The sequence below is a fragment of the Notolepis coatsorum genome (assembly GCF_963971535.1).
Source record: "Notolepis coatsorum genome assembly, chromosome: 11".
Classification (NCBI taxonomy): Eukaryota; Metazoa; Chordata; class Actinopteri; order Aulopiformes; family Paralepididae; genus Notolepis; species Notolepis coatsorum.
In genome coordinates, this window is record NC_140175.1 from 87,895,480 (window position 1) to 87,921,391 (window position 25,912).

Consider the following 25,912-nt stretch of genomic DNA (forward strand, 5'->3'; position numbering starts at 1 on the left):
AATTGCTAAATGTGTTTTAGGTTAAGCACAGCAGTGTGTGTAACTGGTTCAAACAGAATTAAGTCATATGAAACGTGTGTTTCATATGGTAACAAAATGTAGTTTTTATAAATTAGTGTATGGTTTTGACAAGTGTTTAATTTAGCAAAGGATCTGATGTGTTCTGATAATTGTGTGTGGTTGTGCTAATTGTGTGTTTTGAAACACCGGGCCCCGTTTTCAAAATCATGCTTAGGCAATCGAAAAAAAAACTGTATTGTGTGTTTCATTATATACATATGTTTCAGTCTTCTCATAAATTTTTTTTTCGATTTTTGAGTCTTTTCCTGCCTTTGGTCCGCTTTGCATTCACATCTCAAATGAACCGCAGCAGGGTTCACTTGCAAGAGTGAATGAGCTTTCACACCACCCCAAACCAACCGGACTATCCGAGGAAATGAACCAAGGTTCGATTAAAGCTTATTATAGGACACTGGACATGGGTATGGATGGCTCCAGGTGCTGCTGCGTTAAAGTGCATATCTTCAATATCTGTACTATTTAAAAGCACAGTGCAGGACACACTCAAAGGTTATCGCACCTCAGAGATGGCAGTGGACATGTATGACAGGACAAAGGCCATATGTAATGGCCTTTGGATTGAGGAACATACTACCAGCCAAAGGAGGAAGTAGAAAAGGATGGACGAGTATGTAGTTGAGTCATCTTGTGGCACAAGCTCAGACCTCAGCTCAGAGACTGTTCTATCCAGTCGTCGACAGAATGCTGCAAGAGCTTGAGAGCAGGTTCTCATGAGTTGGATAACAACTTATGAGAGGCATACAGGCATGTTATCCAGCCTCAGACCAGTTTCTCTCAGTGGAATTGCTGCAACCCCTCGCCACACATTACAATATCCAACTATTGCCAGAGGAGATCACAGTTGCAAAGTGTTTCCTGGTCAGGACAGGCAGAGATGCAGTCCCTACTATCCAAAGTGTCTTTTCCCTCCTGGATGATAATAATAATAATAATAATAATAATAATAATAATAATAATAATAATAATAATAATAATAATAATAATAATAATAATAATAATAATAATAATAATGCATTTGATTTATAAGGCGACTTTCAGGACACTAAAAAAAAAGTCCATAAATCTGTGAATGAAAAAATTATAGGATCAAATGAAAACTACTTACTAAAAATGGATGTTTAAAAGTACTAAAAACCAACAAAAAATACCAAACATTCAGCACAGACAATGGGAATGCTGACATAAAAAAAAAAAAAAATGTAAACAATGTAAAGAATTATTTTTTTTAGATCCGGGGCTAGGAGAAAAACATCCGGGGCTAAAGCCCCGGAAGCCCAGGGCTAACGACGCCACTGCTTCCAACATCACACTGGTCTCTGTTCCTCTCCCAACATCACACTGGTCTGTTCCTCTCCCAACATCACACTGGTCTGTTCCTCTCCCAACATCACACTGGTCTGTTCCTCTCCCAACATCACACTGGTCTGTTCCTCTCCCAACATCACACTGGTCTGTTCCTCTCCCAACATCACACTGGTCTGTTCCTCTCCCAACATCACACTGGTCTGTTCCTCTCCCAACATCACACTGGTCTGTTCCTCTCCCAACATCACACTGGTCTGTTCCTCTCCCAACATCACACTGGTCTCTTCCTCTCCCAACATCACACTGGTCTAACAGTTGTGTGCATTGAAAAGACATGGATACATGGAATGTTTGAGTCTTTTATTTACAAATGGGAAAATGTTCCTGTAACATTTAAAACATATCCACAGTTTAAGTTTTCAGGAGATTATGTACACTTTTAATTTCAATGATTACCTCAGGCAGTCAGCAATTACTGTATAATAGATTTACAAAGCAAATACTGTCATAGTATTCTGTCAAGGCAAGTTCCAGCATCAAAATCGCTTTTAAAATACACAAGAATGATTTTGTTCCACATAAAAATATGAACTCATTCATCACTTTCATAATAATTTCATAATATCCAAGAATCTATAAAAAAATTGTATTCTCTTGTAGGCCACAAGAAGACATAAAATCAACAGTTCTCATGAATACATTAAGAGTGGGCGTAGCAGCTGAAGAAGGGAGAACTCAAAAAGCAAACATAAAAATATATAGACTTCTTTAAAGGATTTGCTCTCATGAAACAATGTTTTAAGGCAATTTAAGAACTTGAAGTGTGTTTTGTAAAATACACAATGTAGCAACATCAGCGTGTGTCAACTGTCCTCCATTCTTGTTCTATTCTCGGGGGGGGGGGGGGGGGTGATGGAATATGAGGTTTCTACTATCCTGAGATTTTCTCCTCAGCTTGAAGACATCTGAGCACATACAAGATCACCTGATAGCAGAAGATATATTGCTCCTGAAAAAGACAAAGATAGCGTAAAAAGAAAAAGCCATTTCACATTTTTATTTCATTTCAACAGTTAATTCCAACCAAGTCATTTGATTGGACAAGAAACATTGCATGGGTGTTGATATTCAGTATAACAGCACTGGGACTTTTAACTATCATCACTCCACCGCACAGGTGTTCTAATGTTAATTAGGCAACGGTTAAAGAGCGCAGTTATGGAACTATAGTATAAATAAATGATTAAATAAACAAATCATAAGCTGTTGTCACTTATTGCTGTTAACTAATAATTGACAATTGTAGAACTGTTGTATGAAAGCAATATCACAGGAGAGGGAGTGATGTTCTACTGAATATCAGCACGGCTGTGGTTATCTTCAGCAATGGGCCTGCAGCCTCGCACCTACGGTCGAATCACAGCCGTGCGGATATTCAGTAGAACAGCACTCCCTCTCCTGCGATATTGCTTATTAATTATAACATCTCAGTATTATGCAGTGGAGACATACCTCCGTTTGGACCATTCCTTGTCTTTGAAGCCTCATGTTCCTTACGACATCTGAAATGTCAAACTACAGACAAAGAACTTAAATAGTACACGTCATTCAGAAACAGAAAAACAAAAATGGATTTAGTCGACTGATAAGAGGCCTGCTCAAAGAGGCCATAATGATGGTTGCCATATACTTACATCCGCGTCTTTACTGATGAGACCCAAAACCACATCTATGCAAATGAGGGTTCCTGAACGGCCAATGCCTGCGCTGCAGTGTGTGATGACGGGTCCCGATTGGTGGATGTGCCTCATGTAAGAGATGAACGTCAGCAGCTGCTCCGGCTGAGAAGGTGTCCCGTGGTCCGGCCACCCGGTGTAGTTCAGGTGAGTGACACGCTGAATCTCATTGGTCTGAAAATAATTAAGAGACAATTAATAATGTAAATGTGCATAAACCCGCTCCCACATACATCATGCATAAAAACAGGTTTTCTGCAGGTTTCAACAAGTTACATTTAAGACCTTTTTTAATACCACTTTGAGCAAGATTTTACAACAATTTCACAACCATACTAGCAAAAAAACAACAACACATGACAGTGAACTGGTTGCTACACTTGCACGTAAATTTTTTGTTCTTACACGTTTCATACAAGCTCTTGCCAGACACACCAAGCTCTCTTACAATTGAGAATTATGAATTTAATACTTTAATACCCTAAAGATACCCTGATAAAATGACAGACGAACAGCAAGTCAGATAGACAACATATTAACCTTCTGTAGTGTGGTTGTGAAAGGGTAGACCCTTTGTCGTGTGGCAGGGAAAGGGTTAACCTTCTGTATTGTCGCAGTGAAAGGGTTAACCATTTGGTAGTGAAAGGGTTAAAAGGAGGTTCTCTGAACATCATGCCTGAACCACTACTCTGGGCAGAATGGCTAACTGTGAGTGACATGGTTCTATGAGGTGCTTTTTTTTTTTTTATATATAGAAAAGAAAACAATAATATCATAATCAAAATATCAATTCAACACAAGTGAGAGCGGCATGACGTCACCTGGACGTCTTTGACCTCGATGAGGCGGATGACAAAGTTGTCCAGGTGTTGGTCCTTGACCAGCGTGATCTGCAGCCGCTCGTCCACCATCTCCGCCGTCCTGGGCGTGTCAGGCCAGTACCGCTGGCACTTCACCTTGCCCCCTTCCACCTCCTGGGTCATCATGGCGACCACGTTGGACTTCTGCTCCCACACCATCTGCCAGAAGTCCCCCAGGGTGGTGGGCAGCGGCCCCTGGCAGGCGATGTACATGAAGCTCTCGTCCTTCACGGACATGTTGATGAAGTTGGCGTTGATGTAGCCCCCGTCTTCGCCCAGGACGACCCGAGTGGTGTCGACTGCGGGGGTACGCCGGAGGAAAACAACGTTTAGCTCGTTCCGAATCAAATCCTGTGCTATATTCATTATTACAACTTTCATTTAGTAAACAAGCCCATTCCACAGTCGACTTACAGGGTACAATGTTCTTGTAACGATTCTTCTTCTTGTTCTCCTTCATCTGACCTATTAAACAGTCGTCCAGCGGCTGAAGATTTTGAAGGTTCTGTCCAGGCAGTGCAATGAGAGAACCATGAAAATAAGAGTATGTGTAAATAACAGCATATATATATCCAGGTCGTTCACAAATCCCATTTGCATACTAGAGATAGGCTATTAGAGTGAGCGATCATGTTTACTTCAAACTCTTGCAGGGGGACCTTCTGTTCCAGGAGGCCCCTCATCATGCGGACCACTGTGTTCAGTTTGGGCCCTGTGTACTGGCCGTCAGGGACCACCTTGACCAGGGGCAGGGACGTCAGCTCGTCCTCTGTGATGACCGGCCCATCTGAAGGAATCAATTAGGACAGTTTGAGGAGAGAAATAGCACTGGTTCTCTAACAACCTGCAGTATTGCAGTATTTTTCCTCTTCGTAAATACAAGGATGAGATGTTACCGTTTGTGAATTTGGAGTTCATGTTCTCAATAGGCAGCTCATCACTGCCCCATGTAATCTCATCCTCCTCTGGCTGATCAGCGCTCATCTGCAGATAGCTGTCAACCAAACACAAACTGTCAAATGTTATGATCAGCGCTCATCTGCAGATAGCTGCCAACCAAACACAAACTGTCAAATGTTGTGATCAGCGCTCATCTGCAGATAGCTGCCAACCAAACACAAACTGTCAAATGTTGTGAAACCATTAGCAAATGTGACTTGTTCTATCGTTTGTTTTTACAGTCTTGTGTCGCAAAGGCTCATTTCAATTAAAGACATTTAAATTCTGTCTTGTTTTGGTTATATTTTACAAAAACAATGTCTGGGATTACAAACTCTGTCTAAATGATAACGTCAGAGTATAAATACTGTTAGTTACACTATACAATGGCCTTATTTCAGTGTATTAATCAAACCTCAAAGGCATTTTTCTCAAAAAAGATACGTTTGTAGTCAATTGCTATTCAACTCAACTCACATTATAGAAGCAGCAGAGAAATAATAAAAAACATATAGTTCTTTTTTAGAAAGGTGCTACTCTCCCCTTCCAGCAGAGTACAACACTCACAATGTGTCTAGGGGTAAATGTAAGTGAACTAATTGAGCATGTGTCCTTGTCATGGCAGGTTATCGACAGTATTATGGGATGTCCTTACTTCTCATTCAGTGGGTTGTCTACACTCTCCTCCTTCCACTCAGTTTTCCGGGTGGTCTGTAATAAATAATTACATAAATTGAGAGACCCCGGCATATTAATAACTATTCAATGAAAGTTCAGGTGCAAGTATATACATCAAGAACACCTTTCATATATTAAAAGGTTTTCATTTCATTACATTTTTATAATGTTCTTTGACGTTATCCTAGATTCCGTCATACAATCATGTCAAAGAAAAAAAATTACACCTATAGCATTCATACTTTTGGTAATGATAGAAATTCGTTTTAGCTTTTAATATATCACTGAAAATTGGAGAGAATTCATGTAAACCTCCGATTGTGACTCGTTCATAAATCACAAATTTGGCCAAACATTTTCACACAAGATCCTTTTATAAATGAGGCCCCTGGTGCGTTAGATTCTTACCTCAGGGGAATCCTCGGGGAGGGAGGAGCCGTCACAGTCTGTGTCCTCCGACAGCTCCGTGCTCTGCTCAGCCTCTCTCCTCTGGTCTATGGAGCCCTCCTCATAGTCTAGGGAACACAACACGATTGGTTGCATCTAGTTAATGAGCATGTTTTTGTTTATCATACCATACTATGTCATCACTTAATAGAAATACTGGTAACACTTTAAATCATCAGTTGGAAGTCATACATTTATATACAAAAACCCTCTACAAATCACAAGATAAGCTATTCCTTTATTGATCCCCTAGGGGAAATTCAAGCCTCATAGCAGCATGGGGAGGGTAATAGTAGAAAGACATAAATATAGGCAATAAAATTTGATCTGAATATAAAAATATGAGAAAAATAAACAGTGTAAAAAAAGGTTCAGATGAGGGTCTGTATGCTCCATCGGTTATATATTATATGTTACCCTCAATAAATATAGGCAATAAAGCAGGGATCGGCAATAGGCGGCCGAAATGGGCCCGCCAGCAATAATTTCTGGCCCGTCAGGTTATTTTGAGAATATGATGTTTATTTTACGCGCAGGAAATATTCACTCGTCGTGACGCCGGAGTGTCTTTGTGAAACTGTATCTATCTATTCATCATATCTATGGCTGTCACTATAGCCAATTGAAATGCTAGAAATGGTCACGTGGACTGGGAGAACCAATGGAATTTCACTTTCACTTCCGCGTTTCGGATGCTGTCGTTTGCAAAAACAAAACAAACGTATTTGAATAACTTCTTTGCAACAGGGAAATATGATGAGCCAGAAGAGGAGCCTACGACCTATAAAGCTTCTTTTAATAAACAGGAGTCATACTTAAAATACGGAATATCGCAACAGGTAACTCTCGCAATAAGCAACCGGTGACTCTCGCGTGTTGACATGGCAACACAACAAGGCAATGAAGCAAGCAACTGTGTTCAAGTTGGGTGGACATTGGGGCATTCAACGCGAGTGGACATTTGAATGTTTCAAACATTAGCATGGATTTTGGAGGACCGAAGCAGAAACAATAATAAGTCCAGGGCAGGGCTGTCTGCATTATGGTGAGTGTTGTGTTTTAATAATAATAATAATACATTCGATGTATAATACACCCGCCGTGGTGCTCAAATCAAATGCACCCTACTGATCTTGATTTATAATGCGAGCACCTGCATTAAAATCAAATGACTGATCTGTTCATGTGTTATGCACTGTGTGAGAGGCACTTTATAATAGAAAAAAGACAGTGCAAACATGTATGTCGTTTTTTTTGACAGAGTTAAAAAAAAATTCATTATCATTGGCCTGCCACACAATGGCTTGGGGAAAATTTGGCCCGTGGGCAAACCTAATTGCCGACCCCTGTAATAAAGAATTTGAATCTGAATATATACTATGAGTATGAGTAAAAGTAAACAGTATACACAAGGTACCCTAACTGGCATGATATACGTCATATGTTGTAGTCCGTGCATGTTTTGGCGGTTAAGAGTCAGACACACTTAGTGGTCAGACATTCCTAATAGTTCTCCAGCTGCTGGCAGCAGTCCATGCCCATGGAGCCTGATGAGTCTGTGGCTGAACGTGCCATATGACTTGCATATCAGTTGTAAGTCATTTATAAGCCATTAGTTAATGACAAATAACTTCAAATAATCTGTATATGCCCTTTATAAAACACACAAATTATCAATATATTTGTAATAAATCATTTGTTAAACATAAAAAGAAACGGATATGTCTATATTCATATTCAAGAGTTGAATGTTTATTAAATCATGTGTATATTCTTAGGTATAATATTATTACACATTAACATTATTTCATCATTAACTAATGGCTTATAATTGACTTATACTGTAAGCTTGAGACTCGAGAACTATTAGTAATGTCTGACCACTAAGAGCCCTTTCACACCGGCAGGGCTCTGTGCCGGGGCCGGTTCCCCGAACCAAGTCTTGAACCGGCCGGCGCGTTCACACCGTAAATAATTGGTTCGGAACCTGAAGTGGGTTCTCAGCTGGAACCGAAAATGTTTTGGTTTTTCCTTGCAAACCGTGACATCATCAGTGGGCGTGTCATATTCTAGGCTGTGAAAACAAGCGAAAACAGCAAACAGCAGAGGTTCGGGATTGCACTCAATCGATCCATTCAACAGGTAGCGCGGAAGCGATTTGTGACTGATCTCAAAATGAGATTCGATTAAAATGTATTGTTATTATACAGCACAAGTACAATACACCATCCAACCAGAGTAGATAAATAAATGCTCCAGAAATAAATAAATGCGTGGAGAAAGGCTTAGTGAGGTGAGGCAGCCTCAGCGTACGCACACACACGTACTGTATATGTGTTCAATTAATCGTTCCAGCAAAGTAGGCTATTATTCTAATGACTTGTTTTATTAGGTATTATAGTAGTAAATCCTACTGTAGAATCTCATTTAGAAATGTCAATAATGACATAATAACGACTGCATGATTTGCTCTTGACATGTTTTTATAATTTCTTTTATTTCATTCATTTATGCATTTATTTATTTATGGAACATTTATTTATCTACTCTGGTTGGATGGTGTATTGTACTTGTGCTGTAGAATGATTAATGACAATACATTTGAATCTAATCTAATTTTGAGATCAGTCGCAAATAGCTTCCGTGCTACCCATTGAATGGATCAGCATGGTGCAGATGCAATGCCAAACCTTTGATGCCGTTTTGTTTACTTCCGCTTGCGTAACGGCCCCTGTTGATGACGGAGGAACGTTGGTTCTGCTTAAATAGGTGTAAACGCCGGCTGGTTCGCCAGAAAGCACAGGTTCAGAGCTTGAACCGGAGCCCTGCCGGTGTGAAAGGGCTATAAGTGTGTCCGACTCAACCTGCTCGGACTATGACTTATATCATGCCAGTTAGGGTACAGACCCTCACCTGCACCTTGTGTATACTGTTTATTTTTCACATTTTTATATTCAGAGTTAATGTTGTTGACTATATTTATATTTTTCTTCTATTACCCTGCTCATACCTGTATGCCCCTTCCCCCATGTTGCTATGACGCCTGAATTCCCCCAAGGGAATCAATGAAGGAATATCTTGTCTTATAACTGATGATTATTATAAACTGTACCTATGGGTGGGATGGCAGGACGGCTGCCAGACGTCAGGCCTTCATGGGGACTGCAGCGTTTGGTCTTCACTCCACTGTCCTCACTCACGTCTGAAAACCAGTGAGTTTTGTGGAAAAGTTGAACACCAATATAACAAAAAGTCTTAACCCTTTCACTGTGACAATACAGAAGGTTAGCCCTTTACTATCACACAACCGACGGCGATGCTCCATCATTAGCATCATTAGCTCCGCGGATGCGGTTGTGTGATAGTAAAGGGTTAACCTTCTGTCGTGTGGCAGTGAAAGGGTTAAACGAACAAAACAAAAAAAACTCTTATCCAAATTAGTTTTTATTTCAAAACGCAACGATATATTTTACGTACCGGTATATACAAACTCTGTTGCCTATACTCAATGTTTACCTACCGACTGCTCTCATCGTCTACAACTGCCCTACACTGTAATCATAACTACCTACCTCATACTAGTCTACCTATATACCTCTGTATGATAGCATGTACAATAGTGCTGTGTATATACATTTATATTTACTGCATATATATATATATATATATCTGTCTGAATATACCTGCATATAATCATTTTATATACCTACTTTTACACCTACATATAACCCATATATATATATATATATATATATATATATATATATATATATATATATATATATATCCACATCTGCATGTACATACCTGCATATAATCCTTTTTTATCTGTAGATACTATATCTATATCCATACCTACTCTTACTGGTTACGCTGCTGGCCAGTATGACTTACTACCATAGTGTCTTTATACCTGTATCACTGTACATACATCTGATTAGCACTATTACTCAGTAGTACTAATTTATATATTTTATACCCAGTTTAATCACCTGTACATTGTATATTACTATTGGCACTCTGGTTGGATACCAAACTTATTTTTCATTGTACTGTACTTATATGACTGATATGCTGTATAATGAATTTTAATCGTATGAAAAAAAAAAAAAAAAAAAAAAAAAAACAACAACCACTCCAAATACGTTTTTATTTCAAAACGCAGACATTAAAATGTGCTATTTGCTGATCAGATAAAACGTATACATAAATGCATTGTATTTCCTAGTGTTGTGTGGGTCTGTACCTGTGCCTGTGTCGCCGTTGCATTTGTCTGAGCTGATGGGCAGATAGGCCAGGTACGTGTTGGGGTTCTGGTCAGGCGGTCTGGATACAATCAGATGGACAAGTCCTTTGGCTTTGCGGATGGTGGTGACCGCTTTGGTGTGGGACACGCCTGTCATTAGTTCCTCGTTCACCTGCAGGTAGTTCAAGACCGTAGTCAGACAATCTATTATAATATATAGATATAATATATTATGAGAGTCCATAGAAAGAGCTGCACCTTGTTTCCTGTACTACACCCAGAGTGTTGTAGGACTCCAGTTCGAGTCCTGGACTGATTTTCAGGACTCGTGACTCGACTTGGACATGAGCAATGATGACTCGGACTCGAGCATCGACTGCATTCGGACTCGGAAGGTGCAGACGAGGACTCTTGACTTGTTAATTGATAAATAATTTAAATCTTATTTTTTTTAATAGGCCCTAATCATTTGGCATGAGATATTGATGGCTAGTGCATTTGTTTGGCTATTGTGTCACAAAGTAAATTAACTCCATTTGAAATGGTGACCGCTGTGTCATTTATGTTTAATGTACATGTAGACCTTTTTTATTTGTATGTCAGCTCTTTGACTGCCAGAGTGGAGTGGACTAAACCTTGATGACTTGGACTTGGACTCGGACTCAGACTAGGGTAATGGGGACTCGACTCGGACTCTTCTTTGGTGACTCGGTCTTGGACTCTGACTCGAACACTGGGGACTCGAGACTCGACCTCTTCTTTGGTGACTCGGTCTTGGACTCGAACATTGGGGACTCGAGACTCGACCTTTTCTTTGGTGACTCGGTCTTGGACTCTGACTCGAACACTGGGGACTCGAGACTCGACCTCTTCTTTGGTGACTCGGTCTTGGACTCGAACACTGGGGACTCGAGACTCGACCTCTTCTTTGGTGACTCGGTCTTGGACTCTGACTCGAACACTGGGGACTCGAGACTCGACCTCTTCTTTGGTGACTCGGTCTTGGACTCGAACATTGGGGACTTGAGACTCTACCTCTTCTTTGGTGACTCTGTCTTGGACTCGGACACTCGAGACTCTCCACAATAAACTAGTCGGCCTCTGCCTACTGGACGACTAGTCTTAGCAACAGGACACAGTGCTCATCAGCCACAGGTATCACAAGATACATGTCTGTACATATCTGTAGATAATCCTTTTTACATATCTATAGATACTATATCTATATCTGTACATATCCCTTACCTACTCTTACTAGTTACGCTGTTGGCCAGTATGACTTACTGTACTACCATAAGTGTCTTTATACCTGTATCACTGTACATATTAATACTACAACTCTGTACATACATATGATTACCGTAGTACTAAATTATATATTTTATACCAAGTTTAATACATTGTATATTACTATTGCACTTTATAGTACCGTTACATTTGTTTTCTGGTTGGATGCCAAACATCTTTTCATTGTACCATACTTGTGCTGTATAATGATAATACATTTGAAACAAATCTAATCTAAACAAATAAACAGTACTACTGTACAATGCTGACCAGCAACAAAACAATATCAAATAATTAATTATACTATTATGCAATGAATATATACTGAATACTTATGTAGACAATAACAGTTCACTATAAATACTAATACCTTTCTTTGTGTAGTCAGTAGACTTCTCTTTCTCTGTCTGCTCCCTGCAATTGCTTGAAATAAGTCTGAAGCTGGAAAAACACTGAGTCGACAGGTTTTTCTTCCACAGAGCCCAGCTTAGCAGCCGAAAGCCTCAGGCACTTAACCCTTTCACCACCACACTACCAAATGGTTAACCCTTTCATTGCAACAATACAGAAGGTTAATAACCCTTTCACAACCACACTACAGAAGGTTAACCCTTTCACTACCACACAGTGGTTAACCGTCTGTAGTGTGGCAGTGAAAGGGTTAAGATCTTGAAGAGGGGGGGGGGAAAGCAAGTCAACCTTCCGTACACTACACTGCATACAACTCACTTTGAGTAGTCTGTCTCCGACTTGCAGCTTGACTGTGGCGTCTGCGACCCCCCCTGGTGTGATGGACTTGACGAAGATCCCCCTCTCCCCTCCGATGACGGAGAAGCCCAGGCCGCCTGCCGGAGGTTTGTCCAGATCCAGCTGAATGATCTCCTCCTGGACACGCAGCAGCACACACACACACACGTATACGATGGTGTCCAATTTCACTAACCTCAATTCTATTCAGTGAGACTGACACCGGGGCTAGAATAGAGTAGCCATATAGGGTCTGATACCGGGCTACAATCCGTATCGAGAGAATTTCCCCAATAATGAAATCAGATAATAAGAGTGAAATGTCAGAAATGAAAAAAAAGGAAAGCTACTTTATTTTCGGCAAAGTGGTATTGAACAATGCAATATAAGAGAGAGTAAATAAATACATTGTAGTTACCTCTAATGGACAGAGGGTAGACAGAGACTCTGTATCTCTTCGATCCCCTCCTTTGAGATAGCCTTGAAACAGAAGATAAACAGGAAGCCGTGCTCAGTGAGTGCCATCATCAGTACGACAACAGTGACACAGCTGGGTAATGGACGTGCTCCTCAGGTTGGGCTTCGTACCGTTCATGCTGGTGGAGACCTTGGGGCTGACATTGTTGTTGAGAAAGGAGACGTCCTTCTGTCCAGGCCAAACTGCTTTCCCATCTCTATGAGAGAGAGCAATATGATGGTTAGACAGAGTTGTGGCCGAAGAACATGGACAAAATATCTTTGCTTTCAAAGTATGTTGAGATTATTTTAGCAGATATGGCCGAAAAACAAAACCTCCTATCTGAAAAATTCACATTTTAGAGAAAGTGAATGCTATTTTTTAAGGATACCCAATACAATACACTGTTTTTGGACTATATTACTATATTATAAGTTAACAATACTGACCAGGTATTAGTGCCTCGCAAAGTGTAGATAGGAGGTTTTCCCCCACTATTTTCTTTAATGCAGCTAGGAGGTTTTGTTCTTTGGCCATCGATATGGCAATTGCGATTTAACTTAAGATTTAAAAAAAAATATTTAAGGTCTAGTCTCGAGTTTAGAATCTACATTTCCTTTCCATGTAGCAAAAACAAAACTCTTAGAGAATATATATTTTTTTGTTTTGATCCACTTTTTCTCCCCATTTTCTATTTTTCCCCCATCCCAATTTCGTGTATCCAATTCTTCCCTCCCCTGTCTCGAACGTTGCTAGACTATGCCTCCCACAGGTCGGTTGTAGTGAGGACAGAAGCCTTGCATCACGTGTCCCCTCCGAGTAACGCATGGGAGGCTCACGCTGCCCCCGTCACTTCCTGCTTCCGGCGCACCGGCGTCACCAAACCGACCTGTAGGAGTCGCTGTCCACAACGTCAAATCCTCACCCACCGGCTTTCCCACCCTCTTAACACTTGCCAATTGTGTTAGTATGAACGACCGGCCAGCCGGTAGCAACGCCGAGAGTTGGGCTCGAACCCAGCGTCTCCTGCGTTAAGAGGCGAGCGCCTTGCCCACTGCGCCAACTCTTAGATATCAGATACATGTATTTGTTTAATATTCTCTAAGTGTAACCATGTGGCAGTACAGTATACCATCTCCTGTTGATGACCAACATCCATGTATCATACAAGGATATCAATAATGAATTCGATATACTGTTGTTCAGCCCTGATTGAGGATATAGGATATGCAGGTATACAGTGTACACCGTCCGCTCTGTGTAGGTGTTTGGAGTACACCCACCTATTAGCCTAATTAACACTGCAGCACACAGGAAGGTGGGGGATCACATTACAGTATAACCACCCTTTCCAACGACCACAACGCTACTGGTGTGAAACCAGTACATCGGATACATCCAAGACCAAAATAAACCTGTGTACAAACTGAGTGCCAACGCATTCATCCAGGGACCGGACGTGTCTCCTGTCCGTTCAGCTTTAGCCTTGTACCTGGTGGCCTTGATGGTGAGGTCTAGGAGGGAGAGTTCCAGCAGCCTGGTGCTCTCGCTGAGCGTCAGGTCCAGGGTGGGAGCTCCGTTGATGTAGTGGATCAGGTCCAGTGGTCTCAGGCTGCCCTCCTCGGACGCCACGGAGCCTGGCTGGACGTCCTTCACAAACAGCACCCCGTACACACTGTCACTGCCGCCATCCAGCTCCAAGCCTGTGGCGGGGAGGAGGAGCAGGAGGAGGTGGTTTAGAAGAGGGAGGGTGGGGCGAGTCAGAGGCAAGATGGGAGAGGACTGTAGTTTAAAAAAATTTTATCTGAGATTTTACTTTCTGGCCACCGGCATTCGATAACTAGCTCATCAGACTAGTTCAAAATATTGTTTGCCGTACAACATACAAGTGCACTTGGAATATAAAGGGAGCTGGGAACACCAGAGCAGTTCCTCCTAAAAGACCGCAAGGTGTCTCTCTGTGAAGTGAAACCGTACACGTCTCACATGCCGTCTCTCTGTATAAACAAGAGGTTCCCAGACTTCCAGAGGCTGGGTTTGTTTACAGATCACCATCTCTCCACACGACAGCGCACCTGTATCGTAATGGAGGTTACAGAGACATGTTGACACCCAAATCATTTAGAAGAAAGACTTGTGTTTGAAAATCATTTTATTGTGCTGATACACTGCAAACGGAATACAGTACTTGCCCAGTGTGGGATACGACTATCATACAGGGTTCCCACAGACATTGAAAACTAGCAACCGTGCTAATGTTGGCATATTTACAGTTTTTCATTTGTATTCATTTAAAAATGTATAACTGTCGATTGATATGCACTGTCCCTGATCAAATAAACTGAGTAAACTAAACATTGCTAAATGAAATTCAAGGACTTTCAAGTACTTTTCCAAGCACATTTTCATTTTAAAAAGGGCATTTAAAAGGATACACTTCACTTTTAAATGCAGTTCTTTTTATAGAAAAAAAAAAATCAGATCCAATATTTATGGCTTAAAACCAATTTCCGACAATTAGTTACTTTAAATAAAGAACTATTTTACAAAACTTTCAATGCGAATGCTTGATTTGAATTCCAAGCACTTAAGCACCTTGTTGGTCAAAAATCAAGCACTTTAAGTACTTCAAGGACCTTGTGCGAACCCCGTCATAATGTCTGAGGCACTCGGACTGTGATCTATTATCACAGTTGGTCGAGGGTTGGTTCTTACCCAGTGTTTGCTGGTGGCACTGGTAGCAGATATCGGGCAGCAGGTGGGCCTCTATGGGGGGTTTTGGGGCCTCCAGCACCCTCCCCACCACCAGGTCCACCACGCGGGGAGCGGCACGCACCAGGTTGACCACTTCAGTATGGCCCATGTTGGACACGTCTGTGTTGTTCACCTAGGGACGGATTGAGCCTGGATTATATACATATTATATATGCTACTCAGCCAATCAAATCTGTACATTCCGATAAGCATTGCGACTCAAGTCAGTGAGATACACACACACAGAGAGACAAGAGACTAGTCGCATAAATAAGTGAGTCAAGAGAAAACTAATTGCATATGGTGTGCTCTAAAAAGAGAAAAGTAAACGGCAAAAACAGAGCTTTTAATCAAGAATAGACAGACTCTTACATGTTCATTCTTACCACGGACAGTTCAAAACCAGTATCATTATGTTCACAGATCGTGGAGATTATTAAATGCGCCTGCTTTTTTCGTTTCTTTTTCGCGCTGTTTCTATGTGCAGTGAAAACTCTGCGAGCAACAGGTCCAATGTGTCTAACATGCTTTGCATCCTCGCCATTCCTGTATGCCCACGTCACGGTAAAAACCTTAACTAACGTTAGCTGCTAATGCTAACTAAGCTCAGTTAAACTAACCCTGGAAACGCTCACAGGCATAGCGAGAAATCAATAGTGAGGAAAGGGGGGCTGAGCCCGTCTCCATCGCTCTGGTCTTTAGAAAGACCAGATGAGGTCAGAGGAGTTTGATAGTATTTACTAATTCTAATATGATCTAAGAGCCTGATATGATCTAAGAGCCTCATATGATCTAAGAGTCTCATATGATCTAAGAGTCTCATATGATCTAAGAGCCTCATATGATCTAAGAGGCCTCATATGATCTAAGAGTCTCATATGATCTAAGAGCCTCATATGATCTAAGAGTCTCATATGATCTAAGAGCCTAATATTATCTAAGAGTCTCATATGATCTAAGAGCCTAATATTATCTAAGAGCCCGATATGATCTAAGAGCCTAATATTATCTAAGAGTCTCATATGATCTAAGAGCCTAATATTATCTAAGAGCCCGATATGATCTAAGAGCCCGATATGATGGATCCACCAAAATCCTGACACATTCATTCACTGCCCAGTTAACAAGAAAGAAGAAAAATGGAAACTCAAGCTACACATAATTTTTTTTTAAAGTTAGGCACTTTATAAAAAAAAAAATCAAAAGCTCAGTTATTTACCGTTACCTTATTTTACTTGAAATGAGAAAAAATAACATGTATTTATTATTAGAGTGCTTATTATTTAGAATACCTCAGTTCATCACCAGTTCAATGTGAAAACCGGCAATAACTATTGTTGAAATATTAAATATGATTGTATTTCTGGTCTAGTGTTACGTGTATTGGTAAATAGAATAGGTTCAACTGCGTAATCTAATAGAGAGACTGAGGAGACCCTGGTGGACGGAGGATGGGTGGGGATGGGTGAGGATGGGTGGGGGATGTGTACCATGATCATCCTGTCTCCCGGCCTCAGCCTGCCGTCTCCCTTGGCCGGGTCCTGGATGATGTCATGGATGTAGCAGCCTTGGTCGTTGCCTTTGGTCAGAGTGAAGCCCAGGCTGCCTTTGTCCGACTTCACCAGAGACACCTTCATCTCCACGTCCTGACAGAGGAACAAGGGGCGCAGTTAAGAGGGATGAACGACAATCTTACAGAGGAACAAGGGGCGCAGTTAAGAGGGATGAACGACAATCTTACAGAGGAACAAGGGGCGCAGTTAAGAGGGATGAACGACAATCTTACAGAGGAACAAGGGGCGCAGTTAAGAGGGATGAACGACAATCTTACAGAGGAACAAGGGACGCAGTTAAGAGGGATGAACGACAATCTTACAGAGGAACAAGGGGCGCAGTTAAGAGGGATGAACGACAATCTTACAGAGGAACAAGGGGCGCAGTTAAGAGGGATGAACGACAATCTTACAGAGGAACAAGGGGCGCAGTTAAGAGGGATGAACGACAATCTTACAGAGGAACAAGGGGCGCAGTTAAGAGGGATGAACGACAATCTTACAGAGGAACAAGGGGCGCAGTTAAGAGGGATGAACGAGGGTTACAGAGGAACAAGGGATGCAGTTAAGAGGGATGAACGAGGGTTACAGAGGAACAAGGGACGCAGTTAAGAGGGATGAACGACAATCTTACAGAGGAACAAGGGATACAGTTAAGAGGGATGAACGAGGGTTACAGAGGGTCTGACATCATTTCTGAAGGGGACTGAAAGCTTGGGGCCAGCTTAGAAACAGATGTGTAGCCAGGCTCGTATTGCCATCTCTGCGTTGTGTTTAAAGTTCGACCCCTGTTAAGGGATTGCCCCCGAGTGAGTCTCGAACCTGGGTCTCGCGCACCGCGAGCCACATCACAGACCACGAGGTGAATTCACCTTTTGGTAACGTGTCTGCAGGCCTTTTATGGGTGGATGAGTTTACTTGCAGTACCGCTACGTGCCACAGTCACTTCACAACACTTGAAGTCCATCGTCCATATCCACTGTGGATATACTCACAGACCTCCGTTACAGATGCATCATTTTCAACCTTATACCCTGTACATAAATAAATAATTTATTTGGAACATACCTTGCTATTTTATTGACATTATGTTATAAATTGCAGGAAATTACTTTCTTTATTGCAATTGTTTTTGCCTCCCGGACGGGGGCCACCGCCCACATACATATATTTTTATAATTTTTTCCCCACATCGCCCAGCCCCACTTTTTTTTGGACATCCGTCAAGAATTTCTGGAATGTAAACTTTTCAACCCAAGAGTTTCCCTTCCCCGACTCTCACCGGGACAAAGTCCTCCGTGTCGTGTCCGGTGCCAGACATGGTGAGGTTGAGAGGCAGAGGCAGAGGGGGAGGCAGGGGGTCTGGGCTGGGCGACTCCACTGCGGGTGTGGACTCCAGCTCAGCTGTCGGCGGGGATGAGGGACACCTGTCCAAATATACACAAAGACAAGGGGAGATGACAGATTGTCTAATGTACCTAGACTGTGTACGTCATAGCACCTCTAGAGTAAGTACAACACTATGTACATAGACTATGCACATCATACCACCAAATTAACAACAAATGGCTGACAGGATTAGCAGTTAAAACAACCATAATCATTCCCAACTCGTCGACGGTTATAATAATAACCCTCTGTGACTGAACTGAACAGCCGATAAATTACCTATTGCTGAGGTCGGACCTGGTCAGGGACAGGTTGGGGGAGTAGTAGGCGGAGTGGACGGTGTCGTCCAGCTGACTGGGGCTGTTGTAGCGGCCCAGGCCCAGGTTGTTGCTGGGGGTCTGGTAGACGCCCCGCTCCCAGGTCTGCCTGCTGCTGTTCTCCAGGGCGCTGGGGCTGAAGGCCTCCTCCACCTCCTCGTCCCCGTCGGTGCTGTCGCTGTAGCTGTTGCGCCGGGCGGGCGACTTCAGCAGGAGCCTCTCCAGCGCCTCCTCCACGGGACCCGGGCCCCGCTTGGTCTCGCTGTCCGTGGGCGAGGTGGTCCTGGACGGGCCCCTGCTGGGCTCCGCTGGGGTCGCCGGCTCCTTGCGGGGGGATGACATAGGGGTCTGGGGAGGGAAGGGTTAAATATAGTAAATGCTTCAAAGAAGGGGTTTCTTAGCGTCAATGTAGTATCCTATAGGGAGGTGTAGGGGTTACGTCATTGCCGTTTCTCACGCGGCCCACCCCTCTTGAAATCGCAATGTATTTCCAATGGACCCATTTCTAAATCGTCTCTTTTAAAACAAATAAAGCATGAACATTGGCATGGTGTACCTTTCTGTGTGTATTCATCCACAATCTATAGCTCAACATGAAACAATTAGCAATTAATCCTAAAAGTAGCAAAATAACAATGTTTATGTTTTCGTTCACTGAGGAACTACACTTCTCTCTGGTGCTGCTGACGGCGACAGCACTGAACAACAGGTAAGTGTAGTTCTTTTTTTACGACAAATTAAACAACCATATAACTAACTTTATTTCAACCAAAAATGCTTAAACAATAATGTTAGTGATAGGGAACAAATTTTGTGCAAAAATGGAAAGCTTGTCAATGAGGCAGAATTATTATTATTACAATAGTCGATAATACATTTTCCCAATGATAAATCCCTATACGGGTGGACCGTAGGGGAAACTAAAGTGACGTCAGACTACACCTCCCTATAGAGTTCCTGTGTAGTTTGTTGAAATGTGCACCTGCTGTCTACAACACCCGTTCTACGAATCTCATCCTGCTGAAAACCCCCAAAACACACTCGGTAATTGGTTAATCAGCATTTCAGTCTGCCGTGCCCACAGTTCTTAATAACTTACCTGGTTAAATAAAAAATTATAATAATAAATATTCAATATCTAAATGTTTATTTAAGAGTATATTCTCACCAAGGTTGAGGTGTCCAGCTCGGGAAGAACTCCGTCTCGAGGTCGACAGAGGAGCAGAGTTACCTCCTGGCCTGTCCCTCGCAGGGCTGAGATCACCTCCTACACACACACACACACACACACACACACACACATGTCAAAAGGCTGATATCACTCGCGTGGTCCGAGCTCATCAAGGTGGTGGAGAGACGTACGTGCTGGGAGAGCCCTCTGAGGGGCGTCTGGTTGACGCGGAGGATGACGTCTCCCACGTTGATACGGCCGCTCTCTGCGGCTGGCTGGCCTGGGAACAGCTTCTTGACGCGGACCATGCTGGAGCCCGGGGGCTCGTCCGGGAGGTTCTCTTCTCGGCTGAAACTAAAGCCCAGGCCCGACGAGTTCTTCACCAGACCCACCTCGAATACATTGTCTGGAGACAGAGATGCAGAGGGTATTTATTACACGTTAGATTTAACTTTGTTTTGTTTGGGGGGTAAATGCATGGCTATTACACTAGTGTACACTACACTACACTAGTACACTACACTGACTGGATATAAAACAATGAGCCCAAATCAGTGTCCATGATCTGACTAAACTGAGAACTGCAAATCATCGTCATTATGTGAATAGAGATTCTAGGCACCTTTATATTCCTCTTTATTTATTCTTTTATCATTTGAATGCGTTTTATAATTTTTTTTTAATTGTTATTACTCTTTTATACAAAAACCCTGTCACTCCCACACATAATCCACCATACCCATCATTTCACGTTTTGCCAGTTCAGCATTCAGTAGAATAAGTGATGGTGTTCCTCACCGTCTGTGATGAAGCTGTACTCTGGTCTGGCCTTGGGCTCCGGAGCCTGGTCTCTGCTCCTGGTGTGGTTGTTGCTGTTGTGTGAAGCAGTGGGTGGGGTGCACTGAGGCGTGAGTGGGGCATGGACACTGTCTGGAGGAACACCCTTCTCCAGCAGCAGGTGAACCATCTGACAGAAGAAAATGTGCCAACACTTTACTTTCAGGGGCACAATAATAATTAATTATTATTATTGATTGATTAAAGGATCTCAATTCCAGATTTTGAACATCACCTATCAAACACCTATTTGCACAAACACCTATTTGCTTTGTAAGGATATAGTGAAAAAAAAAGAAACAGGTCTGGTTTTTTGCAATGCGACCTCAGTCTGAACAGTCATGTGACTTTATTGTCCATTTGCACATGCAAGTCAGTTCAGGAGCGTGACCAGTCCACACTGGAATCCGATATTGGCCAAACAAAAGAAAACGGAGCCGAGCAATAAATGAGAATTGAGCACTAAGGCTTGCAGTTTGAACGTACCTTAGACATTATAAAAGATCCTCTCTCACCTGTCCAGTATCTCGGAGTGTCTCCACAGCCAGCTTATGAGTGGCTCCTTCCAGACTCTTCCCATTGACCGCCACCACACGATCACCTGGGCACAGAGGGAGTGAAGACGGTCTGAGTCACGCACTCAGGGCGTTCCCTAAACCAGCGGTTCTCACCCTCACCCTAACCCTAACCGCACCACACGATCACCTGGGCACAGAGGGAATGAAGACGCTCTGAGGCACGCACTCAGGGCGTTCGCTAAACAATGGAATAGGGGTCCAGCACCACAGTATGTTCAGAAAATAAAAGATTGCAGTGAGATTGCAGTGAAAGCTTGGGGCCAGCTTAGAAACAGACGCATCGTTGTCTTAATACATTATTGCTCAGTCCTCTCTGTGTGTTAGAAATAAATAACATATGTGACCCAGCATGGTCTAGGCCGCCATATCTCACAAGGGGGGATTCTTCAGAATCGCCGTAAACGTTGCGCCATTCAGAAATAGGTCAAATTATATTTGCAATTTCTAGTGCTTTGAAATGTTCTCTATCCGTTTCCTTTGCTAAATTTAATACGCCTTGTAAATGTGTTCATCGTTAGATTGTCCGACAGTATGTATTCCGACGCACTGGAAATAACTACATTGCCTCGGAGGGGTGTGGTTAAATACTCCGGGAGACGCGCAGATATTACAGCTTATTTCCATTCCGAGACAACGGACTCAGTAGGCTACTTTGATGGCGGTGTGAAACATTAATATCTTTGGAACAGTTTGTGTTAAAGTGATGGCTTATTTTGAAGGTATCAACCTGTACTTTCATATCATCTAAAATTTTTTTTTAAATGTGAAGCTTGCTTAACTCATTCAGCACCAATCACGAATAAAGTCGGGTTATCTCGCCAGCGGTTGAGCGCCAAACCCGAGAAAAGTCGGGTTTTGGTCGTTTGATATTTTTCCTTTGATCCCCGTTCTACACAGTCCCCCGGAGCCTCCTGGCATAACGCTGGAATTGCAATGACGATCGAAATCCACCAGGTGGCAGTATCGCCTACCTTATGAACATCATGGGCCAGCTATTAGTGTGTTAGTAACAGCCCCAAAACAACTAGGTACTATTTTGCGAGTAGCAGTGAGAAGTACACGTTCGAGAATCGCAATTGCCTAGAGCGAACTATTGGATATTATGAAAAAGACTAAATGGATTATATGGATGATGATTATGGATGATAAGGTGCCTTTGTTGGACTAAGCACTACTGGTCAAATGTAAAACAACTATTACCAAATCGACCGATGAGGAAACATATTCGGCTCCATTAGGGGTGGGAATCACCAGAGGCCACACGATACGATAGTATTGCGATACTAAATATATTGCGATATGCTGAGTATTGCGATATTAATATTGCGATATATTGCGATTTATTACCTTTTTTCAACTGCAAAGTAAAACTTTGTCAACATGTTTTATCTAATAAAATAAAGTTCAGTCTGTTCCTCTCACTTCAATAATTTTTATTGCAGAACATGGTATTTTCTCAAGCAGACAGATGTAAACACTAATCTGTGTTGCATGTACCTGCCAAACTGTTTGTATTACAGTCATATTGCACACGTGTGCGTGTGTGGACTACTGTACTATTACAGGTATTGAAATGAACAATGCAACTTTCTTATACAAAAAAAATAAAAATACAAGTATCACGATACTACTACGTATCGATATTTCCCCCCACCACTAGTCTCCATGGTATAGTCTGACCCGAGCACACAATAGTAACCTGGCTGCAATGCAATGGCGAGTGAACTATTGGATATATGAAGAAGACTAAGCGGATTATGGATGATGATTATAGACGATAAGGTGCGTTTCCACCAGACTATGATGTTGGACTATGTTGGACCAAGCACTACTGGTCAAATGTAAAACAACTATAACCAAATCAACCAATGAAGAAACCTATTCGGCTCCATGATAGTCTGGCCCGAGCAGATGAAGTAGATGGATGAAGGCTATATGTATTGATCCTGTTCTGATATAATGTGTCTCAGGCGAGCAAAAAACATGATTTACCCGCAGAAAACGTTCTGTAACTCGCGTTCCAGGAAATCAGTTTGGATTTTAGTGAAACGAGGCAATGTTTATATTGGAATTGTGAACGAACTAAGGTATGTAGAAACAAACCATTTTTTTTACATGTTGTACTACAAATAGTGTCTGTCAAATGAGCCATACTATTGTCTCCATAGCATAATATAGAATATACAATAGCTCCGCAAAGATCATGAAAATATCACGAAAACGGTCACGAAAAGCTGGCCCAGAGATAGCAGAGATGGGGGTACACGTTGGCGCTGAATGAGTTAACAAGACCCTATTATCTGTGCCTGGTCACATATTTGGATATTACCCTTGTGTTTGCTATTTTATTGAAATATGTTTTTAAGTTGCAGGAAATTACAGCAAATGGATTTCTTTATTGCATTACATAACGCTACCAAAACAGTATTAGATGAGAAAGCCACAGAGTGCTGCTATTAACAATGTATTGTAGAGGTTCTTTCTGTTGCGTGTGTCCCGCCCTACACTCAAGGGGGACAGTTTGAGTGAGGCATTTGTAAACCAATCAACAACTGATGCTGATCCCGCTGTGAGTGTACGGTGCCCGATGATGCAAAGAGCCTTTGCATCATCGTCACGACCACCAATTCACATATGCGTATCTTAGCGGCATGGTGGTGTAGTGGTTAACACTGTCACCTCATGGCAAGAAGGTCCTGGGTTTGATTCCCACTTGGGGACCAGGTTGCCACGTACCCAGGTGGGGTATCTCCATTTCTGTGTGGAGTTTGCATGTTCTTCCTGTGCTCACAAGGGTTTCCCCTCCAGAAGTAAGGACGACGGGACGGGTCAAGCGCAGAGATGAAATGTCATCGGCGACCCCAAAAAAAAAATGCATGCGTGTGTTTCCTATGTGTGTCGCCCATCGCATGTGTGTGTTTCCTATGTGTGTCGCTGCATGACTACGTTGCAATGTGTGCTACGATTAAAGACTTGTTCAAGTCCAGTTTAAGTTACTTTCCGAATAAAGTGTGATTATGACAGAAGGTGTGGGTTCCTACCTTTCTGTATCCTTCCATCCAGCTCAGCAGCTCCCCTGGGTATGATGCCTTTGACGTAGACGCCTCCGTGTTTGACACTAGTGTTGACTCCCCCCTGGGGGAGACATACAGCTGCGTTAGTCACCACAGAGAGACCGCTCATTATGCAGTATTTTCTGTAGGGAGGGGGGGGATGATGGGTGGGTGAATTTTTGTGATGTGTTATTGACAAAAAATGCCTATGGTGTTAAAAGTGAGACTATGGGATGCAGACGTGGCTATTCAGCGCTCATCTGGTTTTTCACGATCAGGGTTAATGAATGCTGTTAACGATGAGGACTGATCACCGTTTACTTTAGTAAAATCACATCACAAAAGACGAGTTCGAAAAAGACATTGCGCCAGATATTTACCCGCCCCCATCCAACCGCAAATCACAATTTCCATATACGCTCACTTGATGCCACCTTAAAGATATCCGACGTTGAATTGCATTATCATTATGGTCTGGGGAGGAGGAATAAGGCGATTCATTATTATCAGAATTAGAATCCGTGTCCTTGATGGGTCAGAGAATCGATGCCGATCGGTAAGATGCAGAGAATCACTCAAAGAGAAATATGATCACCCGTCAGACTCCAGCAAAGATCACACTGGCTTTAGAAGCACACACCAGAGCAGGCATTAGTGAAGAGGACCAGTGACAAACGCTCAGGCTGCTCAGACGTCCATGTGTTTTACTTAAGAGAGGAACGCCATGCAAGTGAAGAACCTCAACGTGTTATTTCCATGGCCTGGGAAAGTTTCATTCATATTCATGCACATGAGCTACTCTCTCTCCCCAAGCCAGAAATCAGAGAAGAGTCAGAATTGTGATGTCATCAGGTATAATTATTATATGCTCCAACATAATATAACAGATAGGGCATACAGACCCTCATCTGCACCTTGTTTACACTGCTTATTCTTTATTGCCTATATTCATGTCTTTCTACCATTACCCTGCCTATACCTGTACCTCCCCTCCCCCATGCTGCAATGATGCCCAAATTTCCCCCAAGGGGTTAAATAATGGACCATCTTATCTTATAAAGTCTGATCGAAAGGGAGACCCCATTTGTGGTCTATGGAGCAGCTTCAGACTTTATCTACCTGATGACATTACTCAGTTTTAGCACTCTAGTTGTTGGATTTAGAAGAGATTTGTTCATGTTCAATAATAATTTTCAACGTCTTAAGATTGCCTCATCACCCATATATTATTGGTATTGGCGTTTACGTTACCAATATTCTGCCGTTTGATTAGCAGTCTTTTAAAAAGGGCTCTCGCGGAGCAGATCAGCTGGCCTAGCTGTTGGCCAACAACACCTGCTGATCCGGATCAATTAATTTGTGCTGAGCTAGCTTGCAGCGGGGTGGAGGAAGTCAGTCCCATCTTGTCTGACTCTGGAGAATATGGCGCATTTCCGATAATGCTGGCGTGTTCCTTTAAGCTAGCATGAAGATACCA

The 25,912-nt window shown here is 42.4% G+C and overlaps 1 protein-coding gene across 5 annotated transcripts in view; it reads right to left on the reverse strand.

The window, feature by feature from the left end:
• Positions 1 to 1,742: 1,742 nt before the first annotated feature.
• ptpn13 (protein tyrosine phosphatase non-receptor type 13) overlaps positions 1,743 to 25,912 on the reverse strand; it is a 153,718-nt gene continuing 129,548 nt past the window's right edge. For 3 of the 5 annotated variants that reach the window (XM_084324404.1, XM_084324402.1, XM_084324401.1), the window contains 24 exons: positions 24,424 to 24,517; positions 21,320 to 21,405; positions 20,766 to 20,934; positions 20,159 to 20,373; positions 19,965 to 20,063; positions 18,759 to 19,144; positions 18,373 to 18,517; positions 17,028 to 17,183; positions 15,499 to 15,670; positions 14,276 to 14,486; positions 12,915 to 13,000; positions 12,745 to 12,806; positions 12,309 to 12,464; positions 10,293 to 10,464; positions 9,159 to 9,248; positions 6,008 to 6,114; positions 5,577 to 5,632; positions 4,879 to 4,994; positions 4,621 to 4,769; positions 4,397 to 4,487; positions 3,944 to 4,281; positions 3,081 to 3,296; positions 2,899 to 2,961; positions 1,743 to 2,395 (listed from right to left, as the gene is read on the reverse strand). In XM_084324404.1, coding sequence (XP_084180530.1) covers positions 2,318 to 2,395; positions 2,899 to 2,961; positions 3,081 to 3,296; positions 3,944 to 4,281; positions 4,397 to 4,487; positions 4,621 to 4,769; positions 4,879 to 4,994; positions 5,577 to 5,632; positions 6,008 to 6,114; positions 9,159 to 9,248; positions 10,293 to 10,464; positions 12,309 to 12,464; positions 12,745 to 12,806; positions 12,915 to 13,000; positions 14,276 to 14,486; positions 15,499 to 15,670; positions 17,028 to 17,183; positions 18,373 to 18,517; positions 18,759 to 19,144; positions 19,965 to 20,063; positions 20,159 to 20,373; positions 20,766 to 20,934; positions 21,320 to 21,405; positions 24,424 to 24,517 — 3,513 coding nt within the window. In that variant the 3' untranslated portion in view covers positions 1,743 to 2,317. The remainder of the gene's footprint in view (positions 2,396 to 2,898; positions 2,962 to 3,080; positions 3,297 to 3,943; positions 4,282 to 4,396; positions 4,488 to 4,620; positions 4,770 to 4,878; positions 4,995 to 5,576; positions 5,633 to 6,007; positions 6,115 to 9,158; positions 9,249 to 10,292; positions 10,465 to 12,308; positions 12,465 to 12,744; positions 12,807 to 12,914; positions 13,001 to 14,275; positions 14,487 to 15,498; positions 15,671 to 17,027; positions 17,184 to 18,372; positions 18,518 to 18,758; positions 19,145 to 19,964; positions 20,064 to 20,158; positions 20,374 to 20,765; positions 20,935 to 21,319; positions 21,406 to 24,423; positions 24,518 to 25,912) is intronic. The other 2 variants (XM_084324405.1, XM_084324403.1) reach the window with 1 other exon arrangement.